The sequence below is a fragment of the Homalodisca vitripennis genome, chromosome 1 (genome assembly GCF_021130785.1).
Source record: "Homalodisca vitripennis isolate AUS2020 chromosome 1, UT_GWSS_2.1, whole genome shotgun sequence".
Taxonomy (NCBI): domain Eukaryota; kingdom Metazoa; phylum Arthropoda; class Insecta; order Hemiptera; family Cicadellidae; genus Homalodisca; species Homalodisca vitripennis.
The window spans coordinates 220757169-220774252 of record NC_060207.1 but is presented as its reverse complement, the minus strand read 5'-3'; the positions used below and the strand labels follow the sequence as shown (position 1 = coordinate 220774252).

Sequence of the window (17084 nt, the reverse complement as noted above, 5' to 3'; positions counted from 1 at the left end):
GCGTAATGTTTCCTTCAGTGCACCAAACAAATGGAAATCACTAGATGCTAAATCAGGACTGTTAGGGGGACGAGGCAGTACTTCTCAGACAATTTTGTCAAGAGCTTCATTGGGTTAGTTTGAGTAATATGAGACGTGCATTGTCTTGCTGGAAAATGTTTTGCGGTACTTCAGCTTGTTGTTACGGATAATCTTATGATCTATACCAATACTTTATTAACTGTCATTTCCACAGTCATACAAAAATTAAATAAATTATCAGAATTGAATAATGTCATCAATTTGACTGTCAATTCAGGGAGTCGGCCAGAACAGTGTTCGTCAATCACTGAGTCACGACCATTTTTTAACTGCTCTAACCACTTATAAACATTTGCATGACTCATATAACCTTTACCATGACATTTGATCAGTATTCACTGATTTTGCCTTCAGTAAGTAAATACAAATAACAGAACTTTGTTCAACTAATGTAGAATTTTCAAGCAGACTCACCATCTTGAAATGATTTTTGAGATTAAAAACAATACAATATTGATACATCAGCTGGCTGATGGGGGCTTATCCCAGTGATGCCAAACTTAAGGCCATAAAATTACCAAACTTTCTCTACCAACAGTTTTCCCCAAGACAAATTTGTCTCTTTAATTATTGGATGACTCTTGTATTTAATTGTTTGATGCATAAACATTTTGATTGCAATTTTATTTGTGCAACTTTAAAACTCCTGATGCCAATCATAATTTACTTAAGCATTTTTAATCAGTAATAGTTACTGTTGATTGATACACTTATTTTCACTCAAGCAACCTTTTTTGAATGATACTAAAGAGTTTGTCAAGCTATAAAATTTATTATGTTCCATTATAGGCAGGAAAACAATGATTCTGCATTAATCTATCAGAAATGAATTATATTCAGTTAGAAGTAACCAGAATCTAAATCATACCCAAAATCGAAAACCAATGCCAAAATGTTGGCAGTAGTAAATGTTCGATTTTCCTAGTTCCTAGATTGTCTCTTACCCTGTGATACAAGTGCCACAATCCGTTGGTGTCTTAGGGCATGAACGCCAGGAAGCCTTGCGTTTGTACGAGCCACAATCTAGACAGCGGGTGCAGTAGTGGGACTCTTCATAACAGAAAAACCCATCAGGGCACTGGTGATCCAGGTCACACTGCATCTGCACAAACAAGAGACAGGATTATATATATGGCAGTTTTTCATGTTTCATCCATTTCTTAACACGTTCACTGCCGACAAAGTCTTTTGACGGCACCGACTTTTACAGTACATAATAAAATGCATTTAAACGTATTTGAATTTTGCTATTTCCATGTTTTTATTTGTTACTCTATGGATTAAGATCTATGAAATGTTGTTGGTTGCCATCTGGAGTATCGGAAAAATAGTGCTTTGTTTACGAACACATTATTGCGTCGCATCACGACGGCTGTTAGTTGTCATTCTGCTAACGTTCTGATAATTCATCGTCTGCATTGTTATTGTTTTGCTTGCTATTAATTTAGTTTACGATTCTTTTGTAAGTAAATACAATAAATCGTGACAATATTAAAGACAATCAAGTGCTAGAAGAGTTACTCAGATTTTCAAGTGACAGTGAAAGTGATGATTTATTCCAAGATGACACAGATATAATGATCCTGATTTTATTACGATAGACTTCTTCGAAATGTAAGTAGTTTGTTGAAATTGTTTTTTTTTTACTCAAATAACAAATAATATATATAAGCAAAATAGTAATAACAAATTTTAATAACTAAAAAACAATCAGGCAAGGCTGCAAGAAGAGACACTTCCTAGCAGGGTAGCGAGTGCCAAAATTATCATTTGCAAAAAACCATGTTTCAAGACTTTCCACACTAAAAAAATATTTAAAAATAAGTGGATTTCAATGGTAAATATATATATATATATATATATAGCTATAGTGAAAGTAATGTCAGGGCTGAAAACAGTGAATAATAATAAGAAATATATTTATGTTATAGACTAGTTAGTACACAGTGATGTTTTTTTGGTCAACTTATGATTTTTTTTTAAACAAAAACCTTATGTTTTTGTTTTAAAGCAAGACTTTTTGATTGGAAACATTAATTATGCATGAGCATTTAGAACTCGCTTTAAAAAAAAAGTAAGTCCCATGGTTTTCTTATAATTGCTTAAAAAATTATATTTATTTAAAAAAACATTAAAAAATGTGGCAGTGAAAGTGTTAACTCCTTGACTTTTTTGAGCAAGCTAGTAAGCTATAAATGCATAAAAGTTTAGTAAAGCCTCAATATCTTAGTTGATTTAGGTCAGATCTTCACGATTTTTCACTCAATTACTCAAAATTAAATTCAGTTTCCATAAAAAGTACTTAAAGAATATAAAAAATGTAATTTTTGTATATTCCTTCAATCAAAGCAAAATAATTACAATATTTAAAGGTAAGTAATGATTATTATAATTGGCGCAGTAAGAAAATTGTAACGTGTAGCTTTACAGCAAATCATTACTGAAAATTTATCTTTTGAAATGTAAGTGTACTTATTATTCAAGGTTAGATGGCACATCAAAATACTGAGTGAGTTGTGTGAACAAAAATGTGTGATAACTAATGTTGAAATACACATTTAGGGAAAAAAGGTTGGTTTCTGATAAATTTGAACAAGCCTAAGGCAACATTCAAAGGTCATATTAACTTAGACACCTTATCTTTCCTCTTAGATGAATTAAGGTGGCTGTACTTTCAAAGTGTCACTACTTTACACCTCTAATATTGTATAATATGACATTCTTGTGAATTTTAGCCTTTTCAGTATGTAAATTATTCTATTCAGTATTGAAAAAAAAAAATTTGTTGTGTAACAAACATTCTATTACAATTGTATGAAGATTTCTTTTACAAAAACAGTAACGTCTATAGAGTAAAATACTTTGAGACATCTAAATATAAACATCTGCTAATATTCTTTGATAATATTTTCCTTTAAACATGTATATGGTTCAGTATTTTTTGCAATGTTGTCTATATGATTTGAAAATTAAAGTTTAGATTCTAAAGTGACATCTAAGAATTTGATATAACGTAACTTGTTACTATCACGATTCCTCCAAATATAACATTTCACAATATAAAACCATTGTCTCTTGTACTGGCTTTTGAGCCAGCCAAGAGTTTTTAACTATTTTTAAACAAAATTTGTAGTGTCTATGCCTATTCAGAAACAGAATATCTTACTTTAACCCATTGGCTTATACATATTTTTACTATCAGCTCAACTGGAGTTATCCTATTAAAAATGCTAAAAACGTAAGAGTTTTGTTATATGTTTATAAAAAATTTATTTTTCAAGTTATTTGGTTATATATTTTATATCTTTTTGGATTAACATGAAATGGGCTTTAATAATAAATAGATAGTGATATATTTGGTCATAATTTAAAAATAATAATGCTATACAAACTAAAAAAGTTTTGGAATTTTTTAAATTAAAAAAGAATTTTTTTTACTCAAATAATATAAAATAAAATACCCCATTGTTGATTTTATTTTATTTGAAATGTATTTCTCTACCTAGCAATACTAGAATATGTGTATATACATGCATAGTTTGTCAGAATAAATGTTTTTTCTAAATACTGAAAATTCCAAGAATATTGATTTTCTCTCTTGTAGTACACTAATATTCTTATAGTAACTTATTATTCATTTAAATTTCAATTAATTGTAGTATTGCAGTTTTTCTTATGTGTTACAACAATATTAGTCTAATTTATACTAACATTTGGTTGAAAAAGGAGTTAAAAAAATTATTTAGATAGCGCTGTTCTTGTCACGGAACGGTTCCGTAATATAAATTTTGAGCCCAGACTAGCTGTCACGGAACCGTTCCGTGATACAAGGCCATGGGTTAATAAACACCAAACTCAGAAAGAGCATCACGATAATACACAGGCAATTGGGACATTATTGAAAAAAAAAAAAAAAAAAACATTTTAAGTACATAAAGTCGTAATTACGTTTGTTTTTCAATAAAAATCCGTCTTAGTGTAAAATGATTTGTTAATGAACAAGTCTTTCTGCTTGCTTATAGTAATTGTTATGCTATTCTTGTGATTTGTCGATAGGGCATTGAAGAACTTAGTTCCAGCAACAAGATTATGAATGATAATTCTTTCTGTGAATCAGGATGTCTAAAAATTGGAATTAAAATTCTCAGGAAAGACATTAAGCTAACAAAATTCAGAGTTTTTGTTAGTTTAAAGTTTTGTGTTGAACAGTCTCTATTCGTTTGAATTTTTACAAACTTTAAATATTTAAGTCTTTATGACTTTCAGGCTTATCATGGGCTTGTCTTAGGACCTAAATGGTTTTAACTCTTGAACTGACAGTATCTCTGCTCCTATATTGGCACGGGTTTTTTTAGCTGTATGTAAGCTTTTTTTTAACTGTTTTATACCTCTCTCAAAATTTAACAAATATACCATTGTTTTCAGAATATTTAAAGGAATAATAATAAATTATTATTATGTATATTATTTTCTATGACAAATTTATATAAATTTTAAAATATATAAAAGGAGCACAATTTTATACTTACCAAAAATATATACAGTTTTAGTGCTTTCACATAGAAAAGTTTACTTTTTTAGCAATTTTTGAAATGTTGTGCAAATTCTAATTACAATGTATTTTTAGCCCTTATGTATAACACTTTACACTCATTGTAAATTGTACTTACATGTGCAGAATCGACTCCGTCTCCATAAGCAGAGACCTAGAACAAAATTAATTATAAGAATAAGAACACTTCTAAATTAGATTATACAATCAAGATGTACCTAGGCTATTCAAATGATTTGCTGATTAAATCTTAAAATAATACAAAGCAGATTTTTATAAACAATTCCTATCAATATACATTACCACATTATGTACTCATAGATCCTTACTTATCATCTGCCTCAAGGTAATAAATAAATTATTTAACGTAATTATTAATATAATCAATTTATAACCGGCTCTTAAATATTCTGGGTACTTTGGTATTTGGGCGATGAAGCCAGTCTGTCCATCCCTATTATTTAAGTACGTTTAGGTTAAGGTTACCATGAATATGTTACTAGTAGTACCAGAAGTTACAGATATTCTTTCATGAAAATACAAGTACAAAATAAATTAATACATTCAAGGCTGTGGTTGTGTTTGTTAAATTGTAGTTATTAACAATTAAACAACACAAAAGGCTCCTCATGTAAAGTTTGGTTGGACAATTTGGTTTGAATTGTCCGACTAATCGTCTGCGGGAAAATATTTCAGACAGTTAAATGATCGGAGAAATAATGGGATTATCACCTTTCGTCATATCCATATTAATGCCAGTATAACGACAAAAACTGAATTGTGTGGGAAATACGGCCGGCCGATTTTCCGCAGACTGGCAAATATATTAGTTTAAACGAGGTTTGGACATGACCATGATATCAAAATATAACTATTGGAAGCACCTTGCATTGACTGATGTCAGGTGGGGCTAGCGATCACATCTTTGATCACTCACACTGTCCAAGAACTCTCTAAACAATTCAGCAACAACACCCACATGCCGTAAATCTTTATTTACAGTTTCACAGATCGTGTCACGTAAAATATACGATGTTTAAGATTAATCAATTCTCGATTTAAGAATTTGTCAAATTACTTCTAAATTTCATAAGTTCTTAGAGACAAAAAAATTGTTTTTGAAATTTTCTCGGTTTAAAGTGAGGTCCGGCTTATTATTACCAGTTTTCTGGTCAGGTGGCCACCCTGAAAATGTAAAATGCTTAAACTTTTATTTAGTGACAAACAATCTAATGTTACTCTGATAATAAATAATTTTATAAGTGTTACATATACATAATTTCATAAATAGACGGTAATAAAACAAAGTAATTCTCAGTGAATTCTTACCATAAGAACTGCAAAAAATGTAACTATAGCTGATGCCATCTCACACTTAGTATGATGACCTGAAACAAAAAAACACAATGAGTTGAAACTGGTTTATGTACAGCCTAGTGTTATTACTTTTTATAAGTAAGCTATACATAACAAATTCTAAAAAAACAAAGAAGCAATGTAGTCCTAGGCCACTTTCAATGTTTCTTCTTGGGTGGTATTAATCAAGGGGAATCATCTTTGCTTTATAACATTTTCTTTTATAAATATAAATTTATTGGCCTTGAACAAAAATTAAAACAAACTTATGACTAAAATTAATAATTAGGGTAGTTTTTCTTTCTTTGCCCAAAAACAAAATTCATACCACAGACAGGGTAGGTTAGGGCGTGGGTAGGTTGGTAGGTTCTGTTAGGGCATGTAAATTACAGTTATTATTATTTGATAGTGTTTCTATTTATTGTGTAAATTTGGGTTATGGGGATGGTGACTCAGTAATAGAAAGTTATGTTTGGTTGTGTTTCTTCCTTTGCAAAAAAAAAACACATTTGTAGGCCAGTCGATGGGTATAAATTGGTTTACCTTCTTACTACGTAAGGACTCTGAGTCAAACTATACATGGGACAAACCGAAATATAACAGTTGACAATTGGTTTTCGCAAAATGTTGCAAGACCATGGTTGGAACATTACGATCTAGCAAGCCAGAAATACCACCATCGTTTATTGCCAAAAAAGCTGTTAACTTATCTTTGTTTGCTTTTGATGCACATAGTACGCTAGTTTCATACTGTCCAAAAAAGAACAAAAATGTATTACTTTTATCAACAATGCACTTAACAAAGGAAATTGATTTAACCCTTTAACAGTCTCCGGTTGAAAAATCAACCACCTAATTTGCCTTTGTATGGGCAAGGAAATTTTATTACTTTTGCGGGAACAGTCTCCGGTTAAAAAATTCAACCATTTACAATATGATTCATAATTCAGTGACAGAGCATGCAGTTGTCGTTCTTGTTGTTTCCAGTAGCTTGGTAGGTTGTATGGAAGCTTACTAATTTTGTTCAGCTTGCCTGTTGCTTCCTATTGTCAGTTTTAATCTGAAGAGTGGCAAATGGTTGATTTATCAACCAGAGACCTTTCCAGCTCGTGAACCAAGCAGCAGTTGGTGTGATAGCGAGTTAATATCAAATTTATCTCCTGACAGGGAAATATGAAGTTCTTTGTAATAACTTAATTTTATTTACAATGTTTTAGGCATTTTATTTATCAGTCATATATCGTTGTCACCGTCACTTGAAATTATTTAACTACAATTTTGTCTTTGCTTCTACACTTAACTTAAAAATCATGACATTGGAAAATATTTATTAAAAATATATATATAGTCCTCAGAGTTTTACATACATTAGTATAACACTTTACATTACATTAGTATAAAATTATGACAAAAGATAAATTAGGGCGTTTTAAGATATAAATAATCAGTGCAGGCAAGATATTAGGCCAAAAGTACAATAATATGGTATTTACATGATAGCAAGATTTTACAAACTGTTATAATTTTCCACCATTACATAATTTTTCTGTTTGGAAACGTATTTTATGCTAATAGCTACCAAAAACAAATAGACCTATGAAATAGTAGATATTTCTGTAAGAAATAAAATTATTTTGCCTAAAAAAATGAATAATTTATAGAATACTTCACTGTTGGCTGACTTTATAAAATGTTTGAAATAAACTTTATAAAATTACTTTATACAATTTTTTACTGAGTGTCATTTATACTCGTATTTTATTATCTAACTAAATGTTATATTTGTTTTTTTTTTCCTTTTTTTACATAGGTACATTCATATATAAATATGGCCAATTTTATAAATATGTTTTAAAGGTGTAAATATGTACCACTGACAAGATTTTGTATCACAATATTGTGCAATTTTCAATTCTGTATAAATAAAAGGCAGTTTTTATGTTTTGCTAAATCTATTGTTTTAATTTTTCCTTCAATTTCATAAGTTTTCTAAGTGGTTGATTTTTTTAACCGGCAAACACATACATAGTTCATTTTGCGGGAACGCTCTCCGGTTGAAAATTCAACCGCCCTCTAAAAAATTTAATAAATATAAAAAAAATTATTTAGTGATCTGTAATGTCTAGTGTTAGCATTTACAATGACAGAAAATCACTAAACATGTAAAACATGGTAAAAAAGTGGTTGGTCATTTCAAGATTTTTAGGGTGGTTGATTTTTCGACCGGAGAGCATTCCCGCAAAATGGCAAAAATATTTTTTGCCCTATAAAGGGTTAAACACGAATAAACCCTCAGCTATACTTTTTTATAATAGTACTAAGGGAGGTACAGACTCCTTTGATCAGTTATGTCATTCCTACTCAGTAAGTCGAGTTTGTAAACGTTGGCCACTACGAATCTGGTATGGCATAATGGACCAGAGTGCTATAAATGCAATGGTATTGTACAATTTAAAAGGTGAAAACCCAAAAATTAAGAGACGAGTTTTCCTGAAGGAGTTGGCATTGGCATTAGTGAAACATTTTTTGGAATAAAGATTAGAAGTGACCACACTCCGCCGAAGTCTTCGTATTTCTATCCGCGAAATTTTGGGCCTTCCCATTTCTCAACCTGAAAGACTGGAAGTTGGGCAAAATAGACAGCAAAGAAGGTGTGCCTTTTGTCCACGCAATCGGGACAGAAAACATAGAATACCTGCACTTCATGCAACAGGAGCATGTGCGATGAGCACAGAGTGTTACAATGCTACGAGTGTATGGAGTAATAAAAGACTGCCAAAACAAGTGCCTCGGCTAAGGTAAACTATACCTATATGTACAACTGTTCTATTTTGTTGTTGTAAATACATTCATTATCAGTAGAATGAGTTAGTTATTTGAACCTTCTGTAATGAATAAACATGGTCATGGCAATTTAAAAACATGTTTTAAAACTGAACATTACAAAATTTGGGTAGTAAAAATTACTAAAATATATCTTTTGATAAAATGTAAGTGTTTAATTTAAGGGGATCCACCACCATTTCAATAGGTATTTTTGTAATTTTTTTCAATTTTTTTTATTACATATTCTTATAGTGCATCTTGTTTAGAATATTTTCTTGAAGTTTTATGGCATTCTGACCAATATTTCATTAAAAAAATTAAATAAAAGAAAAGTAGTGAATTTCGATATTTTTCACATTTTCAAACATTTTTATAAATTACACAAATGTTTATTACTTATACATAAAATATGTTTCTTATTATGTATAATATGAATGTATATTGAAATTACATCCACATATTGTGTACATTACTATAACACAGGCCTATAAATGTAAATTTTATGTCCTCTATGTTTGTGGACTGATTCTGATTTGTGTGTTTACACTGTGGTCAGTTGACAGATTTGAGGTTATGTTCTAGTGAATGTGTTCTATTATTATGCTATAAGTAAACATATATATTTACTTTGTTTTATTATTGCTCAGCAACTGACAGTGACATAGTTGATAGTATATTTTTATTATTTTTGACAGGCCTAGACAGAATTATTGGCTTGTCGGGTGAGCCACTTTTTAAAAGGTGTTTTTTTTTCAAAGGGATGTTGCCACAAACTCAACTCCAAGAAAGCACCATGACATGATAAAAACTCCATTGAATGAGACTGTTGTAAAAAATCTAATGCCAATTTACAACAGGCTATCTCATGAAGATCTATTGAAACGTTGCGCTAAGGGCAAAACTCAAAACGACAACGAATCGTTACACAACATGATTTGGAGCAAATGTCCAAAACCGACCTTTACAGCAAGAATGAAAATAGAATCAGCTGTAGGAGAAGTAATTTGTATTTATAATCAAGGTTACTTCATCACAATAACACAGCTACAACAGGCTTGCAAGATCTCCCCAGGAACAAATACTTCAAAATATTCAGTGCAAAGAGACTCTAAACGGCTACGCACTAAGAATGTGAGGGCTACAGAAAAGTATCAAAAATATAGGAAGTTGTTGAAAAGCAGACAGATAGCTTCAGAAGATAAGAAGATAGCTGAAGAAGGTGTTACATATGGAGCAGGAGAGTTTTAGTAGAGATTTATGTATTTACAGACTTTCGTTGACGATTTCCGAAAGTTTAGTTTTTTAACACAATTTTTTAAAATAACTTCAAGAGTTTTTGACATAGACTATTGAAATTTTTACCTCAGCACCCTTATACCATGAACTAATTTTAATGGTATAGACAACCTTCTAGGTGAGTAAGTATTTATTTTATTAAATATTGTTTACACAAATTTGAGGTAAAATTTTATGTTTTTACAAATAAAACTATAAAATTAAGAATTTTAGTCCTATGATAGTCTTTATACCATTAAAAATAGAGCATCTCATAGGGAATAAAAAAATATTAAGTTTATTTAAATATCTTAAAAAATAAAAGTTATTTCCATTTTTCGCATTTAACTTTTTTTTAAATAACAAAAAAATATAAATAATGAAAAAAAAAATAATTTTTTTGTAGTATTATTTTTATTTACATGCTAATGGATGAGTAATGAAAGAAAAAACCATTATTTTTTAGTAAATAAAAAAAATTACTGAAATGGTGGCGGATCCCCTTAATAAAATATGCATTATATTACACACAAACAATACCAAGTAAAGTTTATGTAGTTAGATTCCAATAAAATATTATCCAAGTATAAAAAAAAAAACATAACAAGTGGGGTGTAACACACACATTTGTATTGCCATTCATTACATTTACTATATTTACATTTTTATTTTCTGAAATACAATTCTATTAGCTGAAGAACACGACCAATGCCAAGCAAATATAATGATGTATAAAAAAGTTAAAAATGCTTCAGTATTACAATAAAAAAATGTAAATTTGAGCTGAACAGTTTTGGTACTAGATATGTTAAAACCTGAACATTTTTATTATTTTTTTGTGAACAGCCAATAAAACTAATATTATAAAGTAAAAAATATTAAGTCTGTGTAAAGCATGAATGACCGGCTTTTTTCAGGCTTACCATGAATAAATATTGTTTGTACTATTCCACCTAAAATTTTGTTTTAATTAAAAAGAGCTGTAGTTTAATTTAGAAAAAAGTCTACACACTTATTTAAATGCAATAATATTATAAAACCAAGATTTTAATGTAAGTAAAATTAATATCTATAAAAATCCCACAAACATTTTACTGTGGTATTTAAAAAGTTTTGTTGGAAAGGTGTGCAAACATCCAGAGTGTAGTACCTTATTTTATTACAGATTAACTTAATTTTAATAAATATGAATGAAATATAGTTTGAACCATTTCAATATTTGTCAAATACAAAAAATAAGAATAAGACTGGAATTTATATCAGTACCGTTCACAGATAATAAACATATACAGTACCTAGACACTACATTATACTACTACCAGTACAACAATATAACAATATTCGATTAGCGAGCGCGAGTTACAAAATAGGTTATATTGATACTGAACTGTTTACGTCCATGATAAATATACATGAAGCGATAATGAAATTCTAAGAAAAGAGAAAACTTAGGATTACCTGAATATTGTTTGAAAATCCGCAAACACAAGTTTACCATTCACAAGAAACCAATCTTCAACACACACAACTTCACTCCGCGAAATCTGACGCAAGACTGAGACCTGTAGAACCTGTTCAGTACTGATGACTCACATGCGGCGCCGTGCGTGGGCACACTGAGCCTGTCGAAACATGAAAACTTCGGCCTTTGTTATTGGTCAGTCTGCCTGTGGAAGGGGAGGCGTGTTGTGGTGTGACGTACGTACATAGTCTGCCGGCGAGCCTGAAGAGAGAGCGAGCGGCTCTCCCAGCCTCCAATCTCAGATATTAAATGCTTACCATTCACTGTATACATTTAGTTTCCAGCTTCGGCCGTTTACCACCAGATCCCGCGAGAGTCCTGTTTTCGTGCCTAAATAGGTACTGTTGGCCAGGATTTTTACCGGCTGCCGATAAATAGATCAAATTGCATTACAAATTATCTGTTTTATCTTCTAACCATAAGGATCTATAGTTCATAATAATAAAGTTTCACACAATACAATTCAGTATTTTATAAAGACAGATAATTGAAGAAAAATTCTTTTTCAAAATGAATACCATTGTACTGTTCTTAGAGTGTAATAGTTTGACAATCCTTTACAAATCACGTGTTTAATTGACTGTATTAATTTAATATTTATTTATTATACAATCAGATTATTTAATACAAGCTACAAAAAATCTTATCAAAACACTCGGTTCTTTAGCAATTTTCCAGTTTTCAGAAAGCACCAACCACAACGTTGTTTACATTTTTGAGTGGATCCAATTATGTTAGCATTATTTAAATTGCAGTTTATGGAAATTTGTAAGATGTAATAACAACCAGAAGATCATTAGTCATTGAAGATGTTTTTTCTCTCTAAGAGATAAAATGTTCCGGGTAGAAAATGTAATTATATTGTGTACACTACACTAGCTATCGTAAACGAATTTTCTCGGAACTAAACTTGGATGAGATTCATGCATTTTGGTTTGATTGTTCATTAGGTCGATTAACTTCAGTAATCGATTACCAAATTAAAACACAGCACATCTAAAAAAGAAAAACATAACTCCAGATACTTAAATTCAAGCTTGGAACATGTTAAGCACTCGTAAATGTTAGCTTATTAAATTACCGGATCCAACGAAAATGGGAACACAGAAATAAATTGCAGCAAGCGACACAGCTGTAGCGGAAGTGGTATACTATTGGCAGCTATGAGAGTTAACGGCGTTATCTGCTTACGTATGGTGGTGACCTTGACTAGAGTTACTGACTGTACATCAACGCTCAACAATAATAAAAACTTACAGTATATTGTCGTTTCCCCTGGTAAAATGCCAGGTATCGTTATAATGAAAACGTATTATTAGTAAATAAATTAACAATAATGAAACAAGCACCAAACTTTTTTTATTATAGAAACTAAATTCCACAATTTGAATAAAATAGTTTATTTTATTGTGCAGCAAGGTGAGTTTTATTGTATAACTGTAACACCACTATATTCTATAACTCGGTAACAATGTGAAAATAACAAGTTTATTGCAGAATTTTCAGCGTCTGTTGCCTGCAGGAGCGAAAATAACAATTTTCGAAGTTCAAAAGTACTGCATGAATCATCTAGGATAGGCTCGTCTTGCCACAATCCAAGATTTATTGGCTAAGATCAATCTTAGTGTGAAAGAAAAGTATCTTGACAAATTTAAAACATCAAGACTAGCGGCTCTTGGTAGAGTTATTATCAACCATCAAGATAACAATTATCTCTCGCTAAGGGGATATCGGTGCGGGACCTTATCTAGACCCATTGATTATTCTTAAACCACAAAACGAGCTTACACAGTATTGTTTGAACAAATTTTATCACTGCAATGTTGAGCCTATAAAAGTATACAGCAATTGTTGGCCAAAAAATCCAAGTTGATTCAGTAATTTTGTGGAGAAGATTATTCAACTATGGAGGAAGTTGCGCTTGTTGCAGCAAATTTGTTATTTCCGCCAAGAAGAGATGGCTTAAGAGATTGGCAGGCCTTTCTCTTGAAATCAAAGTAAAACGCCTTATTTTAAAGATATCACTCGATCAGGGCCGTAAACAACTTTGGCGGGCCCCGGACGAAACAATCGGTTAGGCCCCCATAATTATATATACATAGGATAACTCAATGAATGGCGCAAACGCCTTGAAATGATTTTCTTCGTGTCAAAATGAACAAAAACGTTTCTTAAATTTATTGTCACACCTCATTTATACTACTTCAGTATAGCTACTGTACCTGATTTTTATAATACAACTCCAAAACTGTCTGGGGGCCTGAATGGCCATTTTACGAGTTACTAAAATTAAATGTCATTAGAACTGTTTTAATTTCAATTTATCCGAAGGGGGTTCTTGTTAAAATAATACGTAGTGTATTCAAACAATTGTGTCTTTAAAAATTCTGGTGGCTTAACACATTGAAGAAACCAATTTTTATTACAGAGTCATGTTGTTAAGGTAAGTTTACACCAGTACAAGTGTATGAGAACTTGCGTGAAATACTACTTGTTGACAAGAACGTAGACAGGGAAAAAATGGGGGGTCCAGACAACTGATATTTTTCCGTAGAGAAAGAGAGAAAGGGCCCATTTTGTTCCTTTAAAAGTTCTTGGCCCGTTTCTTTGTTGAGAACGGTCTTTCAACATTACATGGCAGTAATACTGAATTATTTAAATAATAATAATAATCGTTTACTAAGAAAATAATTGAAAATTTCGGGGGAGAGGTCGGGACCCTTTGGACTCCCTCGCTGGCTACGTCCTTGCTTGTTGAATTAACGAATCGGAAACATTTGCTCACTCAATTTTGTATGTGCAGCAACGTTTACTCATAAATTTGAGTGAACAAAATCTGAGGCAATAGATGAAGCTTTTCTGACTTAGGCAATGTGTTTTGTAATTATTTTCATCGTTTTTAAATCTCGGTATTAATTTTTATATTTTTATCCTCTTCATTTTTTAGTTGCTATGTCTTTAGGCTGTAGTCGAGAAATAATACAGCGGCTAATTGAGAACATTATGGGATCTTAAGTCCACAGGGTATAAGGATAGTAACAAAAGGAAAGACATTTACACTGCTATAGGACAAGAATTAAATCTCTCTTTTAAAGAGATTGAAACTAAATGGTATACCGTAAAAGCTCTTTTTTCTATCCGTAGCATCGTTCAGTGATAGGGCCTACTAAAAAATCAGTAACACTACGTTTCGAGATCTGCGATCTAATCTCTTCTTCAGGTGAATAACTAACCCAACACATAAATACAGTCTAGGCTAAAATAAACCTAGTCATACCAGAGCGTTATGATACGCTAAGTAACGAATCACGACGACCATGTTGTGTGTCAACTCCATAACTCTGAAACATGCACTTAATAATATTCACCTTAATAATAATGTGCAACTAATACATCGATGTCATTTTACCATCTATGTTTGTGATTCTGGGTTTCGCATCATCAGGACTTGGCGAAAAGTTTCCTAAATGACATAGTAACGAAATTTGATAAACATAATTTCAAAGAGCAGACGTCTATATTTACCTTTCAATAGGCAAACAAGGGACTACTGGGCCCCATTAAAAAAATGCTTAAAACAGCATAAATTACAAATACATTGCATATTAATTAGGTTTGTTTACTTCTACGCTCTTACCGTTTGTGGAGTCTGTATATTGATAAAAAATAAATATAAAAACTATATTTTTGCGTAATTCTACAATTTTGTAGAAGAAATGTAAAATTTGAAAGTAATCATATTTACTAATGGTTTAAAAGATTAGATACAAAACTATACAGTATCTCACACATACATAAATGTACAATCAATACATACATGTATTTATTGTATCACAGTTGTGACCTACTTCACAGAAATCAAAAACTTGTAGTTTATCCCATGTAAATACAGGTTTTACTTTCCAAAACTTATATTTTAAATTATAAATTAGACTGATAAATGTGAAAAATAAATTGTCCCCAGTGTGTCCTTTGAAGATTAAGTAAAAAAGAAGCATACATTGTTAAAATTGGAATTTATTCCATAATTTAAAATTTTGTGATTTAAACTAACCAAAAAGTAAAATATAGATAATAAGGATTAACATTTTTTTTCCAGTAAGTACCTCTTTTAGAGGGTGCCAATGCATCTTTTACCTTTAGGTAGTTGTTTTTGCATTCTTCATAGAGTGAACCAAAGCTCAAAGTGGAATGACTGATCAGTAAATACATACAGACCTCAAAATATTCTATGTACCAACATTTCGAATTTTGGCAAGAATCTCTTAAGGACGAAAATGAGAAATTGGGTTATAAGTTTTTTTTGTGTGTGTGTGTGTTGACTGTGTCGAAAAGTGTCGTACGTAAAGGATTGTAAATCTTATGGACTTTGTCCAAATAGGCTGAAAAGTATAAGAGGAAAAGTGTGCGTATTCGTGGTGGGCGGTGGATAGTTGCATTTTCTTCTAGGTTCACGAGAAATAAATCTTTTTTAACCTATTTTGCTTAGCAATGAACACGAACTTCGACTTTATAGACGAGATTATCTCTTACCAAGACGTGTGCAAAGTACACTCTGGAAATAGTCAGATCGTCCTGGGTTGGTGAAAGTTGATAGCTACACAATGATGAACCTTCTCTCTCTATTGACCACTGGAGAATGAAGTGAATTGTTATTTTCATCTCGCTGAAACAGCGGCGGAGGGGCGGCGCAGCGCGCGTCACATGGGCTGTGGAGGGGGTAACCAGAGCCCGTCTTCTCGGTAGGGGAAATGGCCTTGAACCGATTCTCCCACCTTACTTCCTTCTAATTCTTGCATCGCCCTAATGGTTTTTCAAGCGGTATATCGCTCGAATCCAAATAAAATCTTTTAACTTTAAACATCGTGAAAATGTATATTATACATTTATTATAAAGAGTGTGACTGTTACATTACGATGGCCTGAGTGGCTGAGCGTAAGCGAAGCCTGTTCCTTAGGGTGGTTGGTAACGCCAACAGTCTGAGATTTATAAAATTATCGTTCGCATAGTAACAGTGTTTAAGTAATTGGTTATACTTATAGATTGTGTAGTATGTTGAGTATAATATTTTCCCCTGTAATTAATTTTAATGGGAAGTGTTGCAGTAATCGCGGAGTATTCTAATACAAATTCCAGGCGTATTAAACAATAAAACTACGACTACTAAAAGCGCTAACAATAAGTATTATTACTTGCAAATTATGAAATAATCGACACAATTTTATTGTGTTTCTTATATAAAAAGGTTAGTAAAACTGCCAAATCGAATGGTTGCGATTTAAAACGTCGTTAAACATTTAATCTATTAGTGGTACCATTTACACGTCTTATTATTTAATCTTGGAAGAAACGTCTGAATCGTGCAGTCAAAAAAGAGTTTAGGGTTGTGTTTGATTGCGAAAAAAATTGAAAGGAATGCTGAAAATGGTAACAAACAAAAAACACGTTTTTGGAGAAGCGTTGGTGATCTA

The 17084-nt window shown here is 31.4% G+C and overlaps 1 protein-coding gene across 2 annotated transcripts in view; it reads right to left on the bottom strand.

The window, feature by feature from the left end:
* The window catches only part of LOC124353061, a 30049-nt gene extending 13805 nt beyond the window's left edge, over positions 1-16244 (bottom strand). Inside the window, exons 1-4 of one of the 2 annotated variants that reach the window (XM_046802874.1) lie at positions 16146-16244; positions 5963-6021; positions 4752-4787; positions 1026-1183 (exon numbers count right to left, since the gene is read on the bottom strand). In XM_046802874.1, the coding sequence (XP_046658830.1) occupies positions 1026-1183; positions 4752-4787; positions 5963-6001 (233 nt within the window). In that variant the 5' untranslated portion in view covers positions 6002-6021; positions 16146-16244. Of the gene's footprint in view, positions 1-1025; positions 1184-4751; positions 4788-5962; positions 6022-11548; positions 11711-16145 lie in introns of those variants that run through there. The other variant, XM_046802873.1, reaches the window with a different exon arrangement.
* Between the last annotated feature and the right edge of the window lie 840 nt (positions 16245-17084).